The 18,772-nt window shown below is 38.7% G+C and overlaps 2 protein-coding genes across 2 annotated transcripts; both read right to left on the reverse strand.

The window, feature by feature from the left end:
• Positions 1-7,680: 7,680 nt before the first annotated feature.
• Positions 7,681-9,248, reverse strand: LOC133697333 (wound-responsive protein GWIN3-like). The gene is made up of 3 exons (XM_062119805.1): positions 9,205-9,248; positions 8,828-8,965; positions 7,681-7,933 (listed from the first exon to the last, which is right to left on the reverse strand). Exons 1-3 carry the CDS (start codon positions 9,246-9,248, stop codon positions 7,681-7,683), a joined length of 435 nt encoding a protein of 144 aa, XP_061975789.1.
• An 8,927-nt stretch (positions 9,249-18,175) lies between these two features.
• LOC133697335 (wound-responsive protein GWIN3-like) lies at positions 18,176-18,484 on the reverse strand. Its single transcript, XM_062119806.1, has one exon. The coding sequence runs from the start codon at positions 18,482-18,484 to the stop codon at positions 18,176-18,178; it is 309 nt and encodes a 102-aa protein (XP_061975790.1).
• Between the last annotated feature and the right edge of the window lie 288 nt (positions 18,485-18,772).

Raw genomic sequence — 18,772 nt, forward strand, 5'->3', positions numbered from 1 at the left:
TAATTTTCCTTTTGAGAAAAAAAATGTTTTGTTACATATGGTCAAATCCTAAAAAATTTCCAAGCATATCTTCATGCGAAAAAAATTGCATCTTTCTCATGTTTGAAAATGCAAAATGGATATTGTAACTAGTTTATGATTATCTATTAGGGTTCAATTAAAATATCAAAAACGCTTTTCCAATCTTTTTTTAGGGTTTAAATGTAGATTTGAATAATTTGTGGGGTGTAAGAATACATGATAGAGTACACTCTCAGGTATTAAAAATACAAAATGTAAAATAAATGTGATGTTAAAATTAAGACTTTAGAACAATTAGAATTTAACTCGATAAGGTTGTTGCTACCCAATTTTTGACCCATGTTTTGATAAATTTTCAGAAAAAATCCAAAAAATAGCGAAATACAACAAAAATCCAAAAACAAATACGTTTTTAAATATATTTGCATCATTTTTAGCATTTTTTAGCATCGTCTCAAAAGAATTTAAATTTTCAAAGGTTTTTAGAACGCGTTCGACTTTTAACGTGTTATTTTTAAAAATATCGATTTTTCTCATTCGAGTTGATGTTGATAAGAAAAATAAAAAAAATAAGAAAAATAAAATTTACAAAAAATAAAAGAAGTTGAGGGACCAAGTTTGGAAACCTAGCAATATTTTTACCTATAAATACTAGTCTCTCCAACACACATAAAGGGAAGGGCAATTTTGCACAATTTGAGGAACCACAAAAAACCATAAACGTAAACCCATTTATAGAGGAGCCACTGTTTTTGCTCTTGATCAAAAGAAGCCGCAGCTCCCACTTTGGTTTTTTTTTTTGGAAACAAAGTCGTTGTCCCCCGGGGTCTTTGGTGGTTGCTCTCCCAGAACAGAGCAAAGGACCCCCTGCCATTTCAGCTCTCCGTCTTCTCTCTTCCCCGATTTGACTTCTCTCCTTCCATCCCCATCGCCTCCATTTCTTCTCATCTTCATCAAAGCCGCAGCAACCCTAGCTAACCAAAGATCCCCACCTCCAGCGTCCTCACTCTCCCCGCTGCTCTTCAGCCTTCCTTTCCTCCACATACCGGTTAAGACACTCCCTCACTCTCCTCTCAGCCGGTCTTCGTCTTCAGCAACAACATCCCCCACGGACCCAGATCAGTCCGCCGCCCCTTCCTCCCAGCTACTAACAGCAGCTCATTGCAGAGAAGATGGAGAAATAAGAAGGGAGGCCAGAGGACATTAAAGAAGGAGCAGAAAACCAAGACTACAAGGGCGTCGATCTCCCAACCATGGCAACGGTCGACGACACCGCTAGAGTAGAAATAATGTAGGAGGAAGAAAGTCGCCAATCCAACCGTCCACATGTCTGGTATGGCGGCAGTGTGTGCAATGAAACCTGGCTCCAGATTCGATAGATATGAAGAAAGAGAGGAGCAGATCATAAGAAAGAGAAGGAAAAGCTAAAATCAACTACTTGTGTTTTTTTGTGTTATGTAGGTCACCGTCGGCGAGGAAGGTAAGAAGCTGTTGCAGACCCTTTTGGTTCACGTGCCGCCAGTGGCGGGGGCGCGTGGAGGAGACGTGCCGCCACTGTTCTGGTGGTGCAGAAGGCCTTCCCTGTAATTCCAGATTGTTTTGGGGCTATTTTTGTAATTTGAAAATTATTTAATGTATTTTTTGTTTAGTTTTGAATTTTTATAATTTGTAGTGTGCAAATATGGATGTCAAAAAGGAAAACAAAAAAAATATAGTGAAAGTGAAAGTGTTCTTTGTATTTTTTTTATGAATGTTTTTTTATGATAAAAATTGCAAAGAATAAAAAAGAATTTTATGTTTTGATTGCTCACGGTTAAGGATTATAAACTTATACGTAAGTCGTATTCCTAATATCCGATGAAAAGACTAAATTTTAAAAACTTCTTTAACACATCAAAGCCATGAAGCAGCTTACCTTAGGTAGGGTGTGTTAGAGGTCTAATACCTTTCCTAACCACAACCAGTCCCTTATCCGTGAATCTCTGACAAGACCAGTACATCTGGGTTTCCTAGTAACCCTCAATGAAATACTAGGTGGCGACTCCCAAGAACAAAGCAAACAAACAAACAAAAAATCATCAACCGACGTCGCGCGAGTGATGTGCGACAAAGGTAGAGACTCTCTCATAAAGGGAGATCTACCTCGAACTGTAGATGAGACCAACAAATAGAAACTTGACCTAGAAAAACAATCAAACAATAATGTAGCTTACCTTAAATAGGGTGCACTAGGGTGATGCGTCTTACCATTGTACAAATAGTCCCTTACCTAGATTCTCGTAGACCATAGGTTTCTAGTAATCATAATACTAGGTTGTGAGTCTTGAACTTTAATCAAAATTTTATGACTAAACCCAAACCCATTTCTTTTGGCAACAACAATCTTTTGGCAATTTCTTGAGCGTTTTGGTATGTTCTTCTCAACTGATATGTATTTTTTATTTCTTCCAACATTTCTTTTAGTTTTTTTTTATTTTCTCTTTTCCCCTTTTTTTTATATTTTATATTTTTTGTTTATGTGGGGCCCCAAAATGGATAAAAGAGGAATAATTGATGTACTGGTGAAAGTGGGCAAGTTCATCTTTCCAGCAAACTTCATCATACTGAATATGGAAGGGGATAATGAGATTCCTATCTTGCTTGTGGCCAGCCATTCTTGGCCACTGGAGGTGCGTTAATTAATGTGAAGAAAGGGGAGTTGCGGTTAAGGATGAATGAAGAGGAGGTGATTTTCAATGTGTTCAAAGCCATCAAACAACCAGATATGGGGGAGTATGGGGGAGAGCTGCTTCAGCATTCAAATGGTGGACTCCTTAATTAACAACAAAGTCAAGCATCCAAATGACCTGTTTCAAGCATGTCTGGTAAATAATGTAATGGAGGAGGATGCTGAAATAACATAATATGCATGTTGGATGGACTCTTTTGAACCTAACCGCAGAAGATACTTTGAAGATTTGGGACAGGCAATACCAAAAATAAAATCAACCAATGAACAAGCACTGGTTATGGAATTGCAACCTCTGCCAGAGCACCTTCGGTATGCATATCTTGGAGAAGCTTCCACTTATCCTGTGATAATCTCTGTAAAGCTGTCCAAAATAGTGGAAGAAAAATTGTTGAGGGTGTTGAGAAAATATAAGGTAGCTCTCAGGCGGGTATTGGCAGATATCAAAGGCATCAGTCCCTTCATTTGCACGCACAAAATTTTGTTAGACGATGAAGTCAAGCCAATAGTAGAGCATCAGAGACGGCTTAACCCTGTCGCACGTCCCCGCCCAGCGTCGATGGCGATTTTCATTTGTTTGTTTGTTCTTAGAAGTCACCACCTAATATTTGGTTCAGGGTCACTAGGAAACTTGATTGTGCTAGTCTTTGTCAGAGATTCACGGGTAAGAGACTGGTTGTGGCTAGGGAAGGGATAGCAGTAGTGAGACGTGCCCCCTAATTGAAGCAGTTCCACTGTTCTTTACTGCTAACGTCTTTACTGCCTTTACTGCCGACACCATTATTGATGAAGAAGGCAATGAACAGTTGTCAAGGAAACAACACCATTTCAAAATTCAAAATGAATATTTCTGATTTAGTCATTGGATTGTTTTGTAATTTTGTAATCAAGCCCCCAGATAAATTGTAATTGGATTCCTTATTTTAACATCATCAGTAGTGGAGTCACGCATTATGAAAAGGGAACATTGTTAGTGATTCTCTCCCCCTCGTCTCTATTTCTCGTTTCATCTTCTTGCATGCAAAACATGCACTGTGCACATTTCTGCAAGCAAGGAAAAATAATTACTCGGTTACTGACTAGTTCTTGTGCCCATGCACAGTAACCAATCCATTATAATTAGCCGGTTACTGTGCATTAGCACAGTAACCGGCTAATTATAATGGATTGGTTACTGTGCATGGGCACAGGAACTAGTCCGGGTTGGATCACTAGCCCAATCCACGCAGCTGGGCTGAGTCCAGCCTAATATAAGATAGATTGTATTTTATTTTAAGCTGATCTTGGCCTAGTTTCTTTTTGGGTCGGGTCTGGCCCATTCCAAAAAAATTTAAAAATATTTTTCAAAAAAAAATTTGTGATTTTCTCATGTGTTTTTGTTATCCATTATGGTTAATATCGGTTTGTATTTTTATACTGTAAAGATACAAATCCATTATTAAAATACCTGGTTTTCATCGAAAGAAAAAAAAATTGTTTCATGCATACGACCAAAAGTCTCTCAAAGCTAAAAAAATCATATTGTATTTTCATACAACAAAGAAAACTTCCAAAAAATATGTTTTAGCATGCATTTTGGTTTTAATAACTAGTTTATTAAAGACACGAGAACTTGGCGAATATTTCAAAAAATCCAAAAAAACTATTTTTTTTTAGTATTAGGGATTATGAATTTATACGTAAAACATATTTCCGATATTAAAAAGGTAGTTCTTTTGCTGACGTTAGAATGACTAGGTTTTACCTGATAAGATAAGGATCTCCTTACCGAGGGGAACTTTTCTTAAACCATAGACGGACCAACAATTAGAAATACGATGAAGCCTTAGCATATATGAGACAATAAAACAATGCAGCTTACTTTAGGTAAAGTGTAGTTGGGGTGTTAATACCTTTCCTTTACGCAACCAGTCCCCGTACTCGATCTTTGAGACTAGTTGGGGTTTCTAGTGACCAAATACTAGGTGATGACTCCCATTCCATTTTCCACTGATGAAACACAAAAATTCCATGTCTTTCCATATTTGCTAGATAGATACCATATACATACCTGAGGGTGAACCATCATTGTAATTTCTATGGAAATTTCAGCACAGTCTCCCTATACTGGGAAGTCTCAAGTTATCGACCAACAACCTGTACACTTCTATTAATCATTATCCAATCACGACCCAATTGTCATTGGTTTTAATCCAATATTTATCGCTCCAACCACAATTTCTCAAATATCTATATTTTAAGAATAAGTAAATAAGAAAAACACACATGCATGACAAGTATGAATACATGATAGTATAAATTACATTCAAAAATTCAATTTAAAAGATATTATTACAATCCAAGTCATAATAGTTTCTTGAGATATAAAATACACGAGCACTTGTTTAGTTCTAAATGACACAAAAGATAGAGAACCTAAAATATTAATCTTGTTGTGAATATGATGGACCTGAAACAAACATAACATTGAAAAATAATTATGATGAAAAGAAATACAAACATTAGTAATCAAACCATATATATTCAAGGCTACATGCTATCATATTCTTTACAATTTTTCATCTGATTCCATTTTTAATACTTCTGGTATTATCCCTTATGGATTCATTAACATTTTCCGACCAATATCATATGTTAATGTTGAAAGACAATTCCTTCAAAAATGCTAATACCAATTTGTTGATATCATCTACTATCCTCCACAGGATTACTAATCAAACCTCTTCTTTCCAAAACCTAAAAATATGTAATTCTTTTTTTCTATATGACCAAAAATACTAAATTTATTTTGAGCATCTTTTTAAAGAAACTTTTAAACACTTTTGGCATTGTTTAAAAAAATATATTGCATTAGATTTGACAACAAGTGCATAAAATTCCAATGAATTTCGATTTATCTTTAAAAATATTTTTAATTTTTTTGGTAAGAACATATTATTTACTTTTAATATAAGGATAAAAAAATACCGTTAGGGGGTTGTTATTAGGGATAATAATATTAATAACTTTTAATAAAGGAAAAAAAACATAAAAGGGGTTAATATTCCAAATATTATTAGGGATAATAATTTTATTACTCACTTTAATATAAGGATAAGAAACTTATATGAGGTTAATATCCAACATATTATTATGAATAATACAACTCATTTACTTCTAATATAAGGATAAAATCTAGAAATAATTTTATTTGAAATATTATTAGGAATGATGCGGCAACCAAAAAACATAATTTTATTTTTCCCTTGAAAGAAGCCTCAGCAATAATTGAGGATATTTCACCTTGCGAGACAAAATTCTTGACTTAGAAAATTAGGATTTGTTCATCATAGCAGACCCGTCATAGTAAGTTAGTAGAGATAGACTTCATTAGACATTAGCAAACAAATAAAAACGATGCACCTTACCTCAGCTAAGGCGCATTAGGAGTGTTAATATCTTTTATTTACATAACAAGTCTCTTACCTAAAATCTCTTAAAATAAACTAGTTAGATTTCCTAGTAGTTATAATACTAGGTGATGACTTCCTAAACAAACCAAAGACCATTCCAAAAGACACTGCCCGAGAATTTTCGTTGTGACATTGCTCTCGTGAGGAGGCTACAACAATAATAATAATCAAATTTAATAAAAATCTAACATTTTTCAGCAATCAAGTTCATGCCATTGATCAATGCACCTAAAAATACGAGCAATAATCACATATTTGTCAACCTATAACACATCAAATATAAACCTATTTCTTGAATCCATGTAAAACATCGAGCCAAAAAATAATCATGCTCGGAATAGAATCGAATCCAAATCCAATCCAAATTATATTCCAAAATGTAAATGCATTACTGTTTCAAAACATTAATCAGGCTACATCATAAGAGCTTATGCGATCAAAGGAACCAAAGATGTTAAGGTCAGAGATGATGAAGCAGGTGAGCTTGAGATGGTTTATTTCTTGTGTTTAGTAATGACAATTAGGTAGTAGATGGTAAAAATATTTTTCTCGACTGATGACTGGAATACTACTGACTAGTTATTTGTTGATATATAAACCATAATTTAGAGGTGAGCCATCTCCTGACCGGTCTGCAAAACAAGACTAACGGATCCTACCACTAATCTACTTAAGTGATTATGAGTTCGAATCTCATCATCTTTTTTTTATTTGATAAAAAATAACACAAAAAAGTAGTATGAATTTATACAAGTTTTAAGTCCAAAGAATTTTTATTTTAGAGGATGTATTAGAGAGTAATATAAAATTATTCTTAAACCTCATCTAACATCTTAACCTTTTGAGTTGAGATGCTTCTCTATGCTCACTAAAATCATTGTTGCTGCAGCATCCCCTTCCACGGCAGAAACAGCCCCTTCCACGCCATCAGCAGCAGCTTGTAGCAGACCTCTCCAACAGCAGCAACTTCTTTGAAACTACAGCAGCAACTTCTTTCAAGCCATTAACCTCATCACCACCATATTACCACCCCTATCTAAGACCCTAGACTCTGACCTTCACAAAAAGATCACCTTTCACCTACCAACACCAATCCAAACCATGTTTTGAATCTGTGAAGATATGCTTTGAAAGATTTCCTTGCTAGCTTCAGTATCAACCCCTAAGAAGATCCTTCATTAAATTTGGAGAGGTTAAGGGCTTGTTCATTTCTCGCAAAAGGAACCGAGTGGGAGAAGGTTTGTGTACATCAAAATATGTCGATTTTAATAAATTTCAGATATTGGTTAAAATTGATTAATTGACCAGTCACACTTGAGAAATAAAAAATTAGCGGTGAATCATATTCTTTAGTGAGACGCCATGAAAACTAAGGAAAAGCCAAAGCTAAAAGGCTTCTTATTTATTTTAGTTTTATTTATGCCCAATACATGATAGTAGGCACTCGTACTCCCTCATACAGAATTGCAGTAGATAATATCAATACGCATCTGGTTCGAACATCACAAGAAGAGGGCCGACATTGGGAGCCAAGTGCTTGTCACTGTTGACGCCGACTGGGACGCATGAGCATTCACAGAAGGGTTCGGACATTGGACAAAAAGAAAGCTGATAAAAACTATTATCACCTTCATACTTGGTGATCTTAAACCGATTCAATCTATCAACACCTCCAGTGGTCACAATCAATCCTTCCGATTCAATCATCCACATCGTTGTCACGCCCCCCATCCTACATGAGGGTGCATCAAAGTTCACATTTAGATAAGAGCTATTAGCAAGTCAACTGTCAATATTTATTTTCCATATTTAGCATCCTTGGTTTACTGCTTGATTTGTATTGATTTATATCCTATTTTAGTTTCCTTGATTTAAGATAGTTTCCTTGATTTAAGAGCTAATTGAAGCTTCTTCTTGTATATAAAAATATCATTCATCAGTAATGAAATACAAGAGTGGAATAACTCTCATTTTATAATTTCTCATGGTATCAGAGCGGTTAAAATCCTAAATTTTCCATGGCCGAAGAAAATTTTTTTAGCAATGCTCAATCAAATACTACCCAAATTAACCTTGATGCCTTATCACCATACATCCTTCATGCTTCTGATAACCCAGGAACAGCGTTAGTAACCTATCTCCTAAAAGAAGAAAATTATCCCATATGGCGTCGTGCTATGACGAATGCACTCCAAGCCAAAAGCAAATTTGGCTTCGTAGATGGATCTATTACTCGTCCATCATCTGGTTCAAAAGAAGAGTCTGCATGGATCAAATGCAATTCAATGGTCCTTTCTTGGATTTTTAATTCTCTTCATCCTACGCTACATGATAGTGTGGCATTTTTTATGACAGCAGAAGAATTATGGAAAGACTTAGAAGAACGTTTTTCACAAGGTAATGCTTCTCGAATTCATCAATTGAAAACTGAGATGATGAATACCTTGCAACGAGGAATGACTGTCTCAGCATATTATACCAAATTAAAAGGCATTTGGGATGAACTCAGCACTTATTCACAAATCCCACCATGTACCTGCGGTTCAGCAAAGGCGCTTGCTGCAGAAAGAGAAAAAGAAAAAGTGCACCAGTTTTTAATGGGTTTGAATGACAAATACAAAACTACCCGTTCTCAAATCTTGAATACAGATCCCTTGCCTTCTTTATCTCGTGTTTATGCACAGGTAGCCCAAGAAGAACGACAACAGTTAATAGTAGAGACGCGATTGCCTTCTGTTGATGCAGCAGCATTCTTGACAAACAGCTTCAGCAAATTCAATAACAATCGCAAATTCACAAGTAACCGTGACCTCTCCAAGCTATTTTGTGACCATTGCAAAAGGATGAAGCACACCAAAGAAACTTGTTTTGAACTACATGGCTATCCGGAATGGTGGGACAAAGGCAAGAAATCATTAAAGCCAAAGACAGCCAACAATACGCAACACATGGAGAAAACTGAGGGTAACAATACTGTTCCAATTACTGGATTGACGAATGAACAGTATTCCCAACTCATATCTATGCTCAACCTTGACAAGAGTCATGCCTCTACAGCCAACTTTGTGGGTACAGCTAACTTTGCGGGTAATGCAATTTTTCTACCCGGCAATGAAGATGAATGGATCTTGGATTCTGGTGCCTCTGACCATATGACTTTTCAAGAAAAATTCATCTCTTCCCACACAACTATTCCTCATTTCATGCCAATTAAAATTCCAGATGGATCCTTTGTGCCAGCTGTTGGTGGGAGGAACCACTGGTGGTGGCTTTGAAACACTCAGAGGGGATAAAACACAAAGTTTTATTTCAAGAACACAAGCTTACAAACACAAAATAAACCTACAACAAGCTTAACAATACACACCCTCTCTTTCTCTCTAGTGTTACTCTCTATTCTCTCTACTCTCCCACACATAATAGCATAAGCTCAGCTTGCTATTTATACACGAATTCAAAACAAGAAAATTCAACCTTCAAGTGTGAAGGCGGCTGTGGACGGTGGTGTGAAGGCGGCTGGCGGCTGCGGCTGGTGTGTCATAGCTGGTGGCTGGCTGGCCGGTGGTTGCCTTCCTTGACCTTCTAGATTGAGTTTAATATTCAACAAATCTCCCCTTTAAACTCAATCGAGGGATGTCATGCCAAGCATGAACTTTAATCGGATAAATACTTCTCTCTTCAAAGGCTTTGTGAAGATGTCTGCAACTTGATCATTTGTGTTGCAAGATATTAGTTGGACTTCTTCATTCTTCACATGTTCCCGAATAAAGTGATGACGTGTATCAATGTGTTTGCTCCTCTCATGATACACTGGGTTCTTTGCCAATGCGATTGCTGATCGATTGTCTATATAAATCTCCGTAGGATTTTCTTGAGGAAATCCCAAAAACTTCAGCATATTCCTTAACCATATTGAATGGCATACGGCTGAGTTAGCAGCAACATACTCAGCTTCACAGCTTGATAATGTGACAATCGATTGCTTCTTGGATGACCATGTGAAAGATGTGTCTCCCATGAAAAAGACAAACCCTGTTGTGCTTTTCCTTTCATCCAGATCTCTACCCCAATCACTATCCGAGTAGCCTACAAGATTAAAGTCTTTACTTGAGGTATAAAACATACCTTCATTCATTGTGCCTTTGATGTAGCGAAGAATTCTCTTGGCTGCATTCAAATGAGACTGGTCTGGTGTCTCCATGTATCTGCTTACGAGTCCGACCCCGTAGAGTATATCCGGTCTGGTACATGTCAAGTACCTTAAGCTTCCTACTAAGCTTTTGAAGTAAGTTGGATCGACATTTCCAACCTTACTCTTCCTCAATTCCACTCCATTCTCAACTGGAGTTGATACCGGATTGCAGCTTTCCATCTTGAACCTTTCAAGAATATCTTTGGCGTAACCGCTTTGGGATACAAAAATCCCTTCTTCTTTCTGCGTTACTTCCAAGCCAAGAAAATGTGACATTAGGGTTGTTGCCGGTGAATATCAAATCATCAACATACAGGCACGCAAATAAGATGCTGCCATCTGCTCCTTTCTTCACATATATGGCGTGTTCATATGGACATTTCTCAAATCCATTATCTTGAAAATACCTGTCAATTCTGGTATTCCAAGCACGCGGAGCTTGTTTCAAACCGTAGAGAGCTTTCTTCAACTTGTATACTTTGCCTTCATTTTTAGCATCAATGTATCCAAGTGGTTGTTCAACATAGATCTCTTCTTCTAGGAAGCCATTCAGAAATGCTGACTTCACATCGAGTTGATAGATCTTCCATCTATGTTGTGCAGCTAGTGAGATCATTAGTCTGATTGTCTCTAGCCGGGCTACTGGAGCAAATACTTCTCCATAGTCAATGCCTTCTCTCTGTTTGTAGCCTTTAGCCACTAATCTTGCTTTGTATCTTTGCACTTCTCCTTTTGCATTTTTCTTTGTCTTGTAGACCCATTTGACACCTATTGCTTTTTTGTTTTCTGGTAGATAAGTCAGCTTCCAGGTATCATTCTTCTCAATGGCATGTATTTCTTCATCCATTGCTTTAATCCATTTCTCTTCTGTGACAGCTTCATTGAAGCTTAATGGGTCACTATCTGCAAAGAAACAAAACAAATTTGTATCTTCCATTACTTGAGTGGCATCGTACAGCTCTTCAAGATTTCTCATCCTTCTTGGTTCTTCTGATGAGGATGCTGATGGTGGTGTTGATGATGATGCTCCTGGTGTGTTCCTCCTGTTGAATACAGGGAATCTGTGTACCGGACTTTGTGGTTCAGCTGCTGGCACAATCGGTTCTTCGACAAGTACTGTTGGTACTTCTTCACCTTCAAGGATCAAATCAATGTTGATCCATTTGCCTGCTTCTTTATCATCATTCCATTCCCAAGATTTATCTTCTTCAAAGATAACATCTCTACTCATAATCACCTTCTTCGTGATGGGATTATACAGCTTGTATCCCATCCTTCTTTCACCATATCCGACAAAGATGCATTTCTCGCTTTTATCATCAAGCTTTCTCCTTCTTGCATCTGGGATCTTTGCATATGCTACACAACCAAAGACTCGTAGATGAGTAACACTTGGTTTGTGACCACTCCATGCTTCTTCTGGAATGACTCCTTGCAAACTTCTGGTTGGGCAGCGATTCAGTAGATACACTGCACATGATACAGCTTCAGCCCAGTATTGCTTGGGCAACTTCTTTGCTTTGAGCAGACTTCTTGCCATGTTAAGAATCGTGCGATTCTTCCTTTCAGCTACACCATTCAGCTGTGGTGTATAAGCTGGTGTTGTCTGATGTCTGATGCCTTGTTGTGTACAAAAGGCTTCAAAGTCATTTGCTGTATATTCTCCACCTTGATCAGATCTCACGGTTCTGATCATGTAGCCACTTTGCTTCTCCACAATTGCTTTAAAATCTTTAAAACAATTGAATACTTCTGACTTCCTCTTCAGAAAGTATATCCACGTTTTTCTGCTAAAATCATCAATAAAAGTGAGGAAGTACCTATTCTGTCCAGTCGACATAGGCGTAATTGGGCCACACACATCTGTGTGTACTAACTCCAGTGGCCTCTTTGCTCTCCAGTTGACTTCTTTGGCAAAACTGGATCTGTGATGTTTGATGAGGACACAACTCTCACAGACTTCATCTGGATGATCAATGTGGGGCAAACCTTTGACCATCTTCTTGCTTGCTAGCATCTTCAGACTTGTGAAATTCAGATGTCCAAGCCTCAGGTGCCAGAGCCATTCTTCACTGTTGGTGATGGCACTCAAACACTTTGCTGCATCATACTGGATGTTCAAAGGAAACATCCTATTCTTGGACATTTTCACATAGGCCATTAATCTCCAATTGTTGTCTCTAATTGTTAGATGACAATTCTTCGAGTAAAAAGTATATCCTCTCTCCAAAAGTTGACCTAAGCTGATCAGGTTCTGCTTTATGGCTGGGACATAATAGACATTGGCGATGTGGCTGGAATCGTCGTTCTTCATCTTGATTGGGATGCTGCCTTTACCTTTGAATGGAACCTTTGTGGTATCTCCAAAAGTAACCAGACCTTGCTTGGTCTCATCTAGATCACTAAATAACTCTCGGTAGCCACACATGTGATTGCTGGCTCCAGTATCTAGATACCATATATTCTCCTATTTCTCGCTAAGTTCTTGTTGGACAAGAAATGCAGCTTCTTCTCTGTCATCCTTCTCTGCATAGTTGGCTTGCTCACGTATCTCCAACGGAGCTTTCCTTTGACATTCAGTGCTATAGTGCCCAAATTGATTGCACCTATAACACTGGATATTTCTCTTATCACGGTTATTGTAACCGCCTCCTCTTCCTCTAGGAGTGAATGCTTGTTGTCTTTGGCCTCCTCTGGTGGTATTTCTGCCACCTCTTCCTCTGAAGCTTGTATTCCAAGAACCTCTTCCTTGGAATCTCTGGAATCCTCATCTGGATTGTTGACTTCCTGTTTGAGTGGTATATCCACTTGTTGAAGTCTCCCCTTGCTCATATCTGTCCTTGAGAGACAGCTTTGCTTGTAAGGCATGCTCGATGGCCTTATCTCCATTTCTCTTTACAATCTTCTGCTCATGAGCTTGCAAAGAACTCATAAGCTCATCAACTGTCAACTTGTCCACTTCTTTGGACTCTTCAATAGCGACAACAACAAAATCAAATTTTGGATCTAGGGATCTCAAAACTTTCTCAGTAATTCGAGAATCGACGATGGCTTCTCCATTTCTCCTCATCTGATTGACTATCACCATAATTCTTGTGTGATAATCAGAAATAGATTCCGAGGACTTCATTTGCAATAGCTCAAATTCACCTCGCAAAGATTGAAGACGAATCTTCTTGATTCTGTCAGCACCTTTGTACTTTTGTTGGAGAGCCTCCCATATGTCTTTTGATGTTTCAGCGGAAGCTATGATCTCGAATGTATCTTCATCAAGACCTTGGTAGATGATGGTCTTTGCTTTGTTGTCCTTCTTTCTGTTGACTTTCAGGGCTTGCTTCTGTGCCTCTTGTAAAGCTTCTTCTTCTTCTTTGGACTCTGGTTCATCATAACCATAGTGTACAATCTCCAAACACTCTTGTGAACCAAGGAATGCCTTTAATCTGATGCACCAACTATCATAGTTGTCTTTCGTCAGCTTCGGGATGAGTGTTTGTGTACTTTCTGTAGTCATTTTGCTCTTTTAATGACTATATCTCCTTCTGGGAGTTGAATTTGGCAAAACGGACACTGTATATCGATCCGGAATGGTCGAAATAGTCGGGAACCGGTCTGACTTTGTAGAAATCGAGTCCGAAAATGGGTGAACCGGTCCAAAAACCAATTATGTACGGCGGGCGGTTCGCTGGGTTGAACCGGGAATATTCTGTGGAATATTCTATCGGCTCGGCACGGCTTGGATGCGGCGCGGAGAACGGCTCGGCTCCACAGGGGAATATTCTCGGGAATATTCTTCGGCTCGGCTGGAGGCTTGGCTTGCGGCTCGGCTCGGCGCGGCTTAAACGGCTCAAATATGGCGCGCGTGTGGCTCAGTCGTCGTCTACCTCGGGGCGCGTGGGATGCGCGTGGGCAAACAGTGTAGAATCTTCAGGCGGCGCGTGTGGCTCACCCCGGTGTCCGATTGAGCTGATTTTTGCGGCAGTGAGTTCGTATGGATGAGCTCTACACGGTGGAATGATCAAAACTTGTTTTTGACAACTTTGAAAATTCGGCTATCCCAGAAAATACTTCTGTTTTCTGACGAACGGGGCTCTGATACCAATTGTTGGTGGGAGGAACCACTGGTGGTGGCTTTGAAACACTCAGAGGGGATAAAACACAGTTTTATTTCAAGAACACAAGCTTACAAACACAAAATAAACCTACAACAAGCTTAACAATACACACCCTCTCTTTCTCTCTAGTGTTACTCTCTATTCTCTCTACTCTCCCACACATAATAGCATAAGCTCAGCTTGCTATTTATACACGAATTCAAAACAAGAAAATTCAACCTTCAAGTGTGAAGGCGGCTGTGGACGGTGGTGTGAAGGCGGCTGGCGGCTGCGGCTGGTGTGTCATAGCTGGTGGCTGGCTGGCCGGTGGTTGCCTTCCTTGACCTTCTAGATTGAGTTTAATATTCAACACCAGCAAAGTCACTTGGAGATGTTTCCCTTACCCCTCTTCTCACTTTAAAAGATGTCCTTCACATACCATCATTTTCCTGCAATCTTATTTCTATCAGCAAATTAACTAAAGCATTAAATTGCGTTGCTCATTTTTTTCCTTCCTTCTGTGTTTTACAGGACCTCCCCACGAGGAAGCTGATTGGAATGGGTGAATTGCGAGATGGTCTTTATTACTTTCGGGCACTCAAAATTCCTGTAGCAGCAACTAGCATTACTTCTAATTTGCATATTACTCTGTGGCATCAACGTCTTGGACATTTGTCTTTTGATAGGCTGTCTCTTCTCAAGGATTTAGGTCCGTTTTCTTTTAAGTCTTTTAATAAATGTTGTGACTCTTGTCATCGCGCTAAACAAGCTCGATCTTCCTTTCCTGTTAGTGCTATCAAAACACATGAACCTTTTGAGTTAATTCATTGTGATGTTTGGGGGCCATATCAAACTCCATCTTTATCCGGGGCTCATTATTTTTTAAGTATTGTAGATGATTACACCAGAACTACATGGGTTTATTTGATGCAAGCTAAATCAGAAGTTTATACTAGGTTGGTTTTCTTCATGGCCATGATAGTTCGACAATTTGGAAAAACAGTTAAGACAATTCGTAGTGACAATGGAACTGAATTTACTAATCATAAGCTTCACTTATATTGTCAACAACATGGGATCGTAACTCAATTTTCTTGTGTTTCTACACCCCAACAAAATGGAGTCGTAGAACGTAAGCATAGACATATTCTTGACGTTGCAAGAGCCTTACGATTCCAAGCAAATTTACCCATTAAGTTCTGGGGGGAATGCATTCTAACAGCCGTGTATCTGATTAATTATACTCCTACCCCCCTTTTGTCTGGCCAGAGTCCATATGAGTTTCTGTTTTCCCGCAAACCTAATTACTCACATCTTCGTGTGTTTGGATGCCTTTGTTATGCATCTGTTCTGCCTCGATCCAAAGACAAATTTTCTGAACGTGCCACAGCATGTCTCTTTATTGGATATCCCTATGGTCACAAAGGATATAAAGTCTATGACTTACATACACATAAGAGTTTTATCTCTAGAGATGTTGTGTTTTACGAACACATTTTTCCTTACAATCACCAATATCTCCCATCACATTCCTCATCTTCTCAATCTACGAATGTACCCATACCTCTACCTGTTCCTGATCATGACTCCATTGAACCTATTCCAAATACTACCACTGAACACATAGAACCACCCTCTCCACTCATAGATCATACAATTCCTACTGACCTTGATATACCTGCATTACCTACAGACACACCTGCCACTTCCACTACCATTCAACCTCCTATACCACCAACCACACGCCCCTCACGCATTACAAAATTGCCATCTCGCTTCCATGACTTTCGTGTTGAGTTGCCAAAGCTATATACATCTCAGTTCACCTCTTCCAATCATGCATCCTCAGGTACGTCTTATCCACTATCACATTTTCTTTCATATTCTAATTTCACTACTTCACATGCTAGCTTTCTGGCGGCCATTACTCAACATGATGAGCCAAAATTCTATACACAGGCCATTAAAGATGTTCATTGGCGAGGAGCAATGCAGCAAGAATTAGAGGCACTTGAACAAAATCATACATGGACTTTAGAGCCTTTGCCACCTGGAAAGAAACCCATTGGTTCCAAATGGGTTTACAAGATAAAATACCATTCTGACGGCACAATTGAGCGATACAAAGCTCGCTTAGTGGCCAAGGGTTATACACAGATTGACGGACTTGACTATACCGAAACTTTTGCTCCAGTAGCAAAACTCACTACAGTTCAAACTTTATTGGCAGTAGCAGTAGCCAAATCATGGGAATTGCACCAACTGGATGTTCATAATGCTTTCTTACATGGGGATCTTGATGAGGAGGTGTACATGACACCACCACCTGGATACTTGTCTTCCGCTGACAATCGTGTTTGTCGCCTTCGCAAATCCCTTTATGGTCTGAAGCAGGCATCACACCAATGGTTTGCTAAATTTTCCAATGCTATCCTTCAGTTTGGGTTTACTCAATCAAAAGCAGATACTTCTCTTTTTACGCATAGTCAAGGTACTTCCTTTACTGCATTGCTTGTATATGTGGATGATGTTATTATTGCTAGCAATAATAGTGCACATACTAAAGCACTTAAGGATTACCTGGATGCTTGGTTTCACATTAAAGATCTTGGCCCTCTAAAATATTTCCTTGGGCTAGAGGTGGCTCGATCTCCTGATGGCATAGTCTTATCCCAACGCAAATATGCCTTGGATATTTTGCACGAGGCAGGTCTCCTTGGCAGCAAACCTTTCACTTTTCTTATGGAACAGAATCACAAATTGGCTTTGGATGATAGTGCTATTCTTGATAATCCAGGTGCATATCGTCGACTTGTTGGACGACTCATCTATTTAACCATCACTCGACCAGATATTTGTTACTCAGTTCATATTCTCTCTCAATTCATGCATCAACCTCGTCATGGCCATTGGGCAGCAGCTATTCGTGTCCTTCGATACCTTAAATCTGCCCCTGGACAAGGGATTTTTCTACCATCAAAATCCGATCTTCAACTTCATGCTTACTGTGATTCCGATTGGGCTGGATGTCCGGTTACTCGGCGCTCACTTACTGGTTACTTTATTACTTTGGGTTGCTCTCCTATTTCTTGGAAAACCAAGAAACAAACTACTGTTTCCCGCTCCTCAGCTGAAGCTGAATATCGCTCTATGGCTACTACAGCTTGTGAAATTATTTGGCTTCGCACTTTACTACATGATTTGATGGTTCCTATTTCTTCATCTGCTCAGTTATACTGTGACAATCGTGCTGCTATTCATATTGCTGCTAATCCAGTGCATCATGAACGCACAAAGCATATCGAGATCGACTGTCACTTTATTCGGGACTGTATCAAATCAGGGTCCATTGCTACAGCACACATTTCTTCTAAACTACAGCTTGCTGACCTCTTCACCAAAGCTCTTGGTTCCCATCAATTCTCGTTTCTTGTTGGCAAGTTGGGCATTCGTAACCTCCATGCTCCAACTTGAGGGGGCATATTAGCAAGTCAACTGTCAATATTTATTTTCCATATTTAGCATCCTTGGTTTACTGCTTGATTTGTATTGATTTATATCCTATTTTAGTTTCCTTGATTTAAGATAGTTTCCTTGATTTAAGAGCTAATTGAAGCTTCTTCTTGTATATAAAAATATCATTCATCAGTAATGAAATACAAGAGTGGAATAACTCTCATTTTATAATTTCTCAAGAGCCTTCACGGATGACACCATCGTTGGATTTTATAGCAGGTGAAAATGTTATTGGGAGGCTCTCGTTCAAAGTGGAAAGTATAACATCTGAATTGCATATGATCTTGCCAGTCGCAGTGACCGCAAGAGTTGTTGTATTGTCAGTCGAGGGGGCTACGATTAAATAACGAGCACCAGCTTGCACCTCATGACCGAAGACATCGAGCACTGCTGCAGCATCTTTGGCATGAACGGCCTCAGGAAATGAAGTTGCTGCGAAGGCAAAGAGAAGGAAGGAGAACCCTAGAAATTTAGTGATCTCCATATTTTTTGAATATGAGTATTAGTTATCTCAATATTGTGTCTTGTTGATCTTTTGTTGAAACAACGCATGGAGAGCATATATTTATATGGAGCGAGCATTTTCATTATTTGTTACAATTAATTAAAAAATTCCACAAAAATATAAATTATAGTGTTTTACTCGTGCCGACCTTCGACAAAACTACAAATTATAGTCCTTTAGCAAAGAGTTGTCGTGTAGGTTTTGAGCTCTTGCCTCTTGCTGACTTGATTTATCCCACAATAGTGTTTTACTCGTGCTGAGTAGAAA

The sequence above is a fragment of the Populus nigra genome, chromosome 6, assembly GCF_951802175.1.
Source record: "Populus nigra chromosome 6, ddPopNigr1.1, whole genome shotgun sequence".
NCBI lineage: Eukaryota > Viridiplantae > Streptophyta > Magnoliopsida > Malpighiales > Salicaceae > Populus > Populus nigra.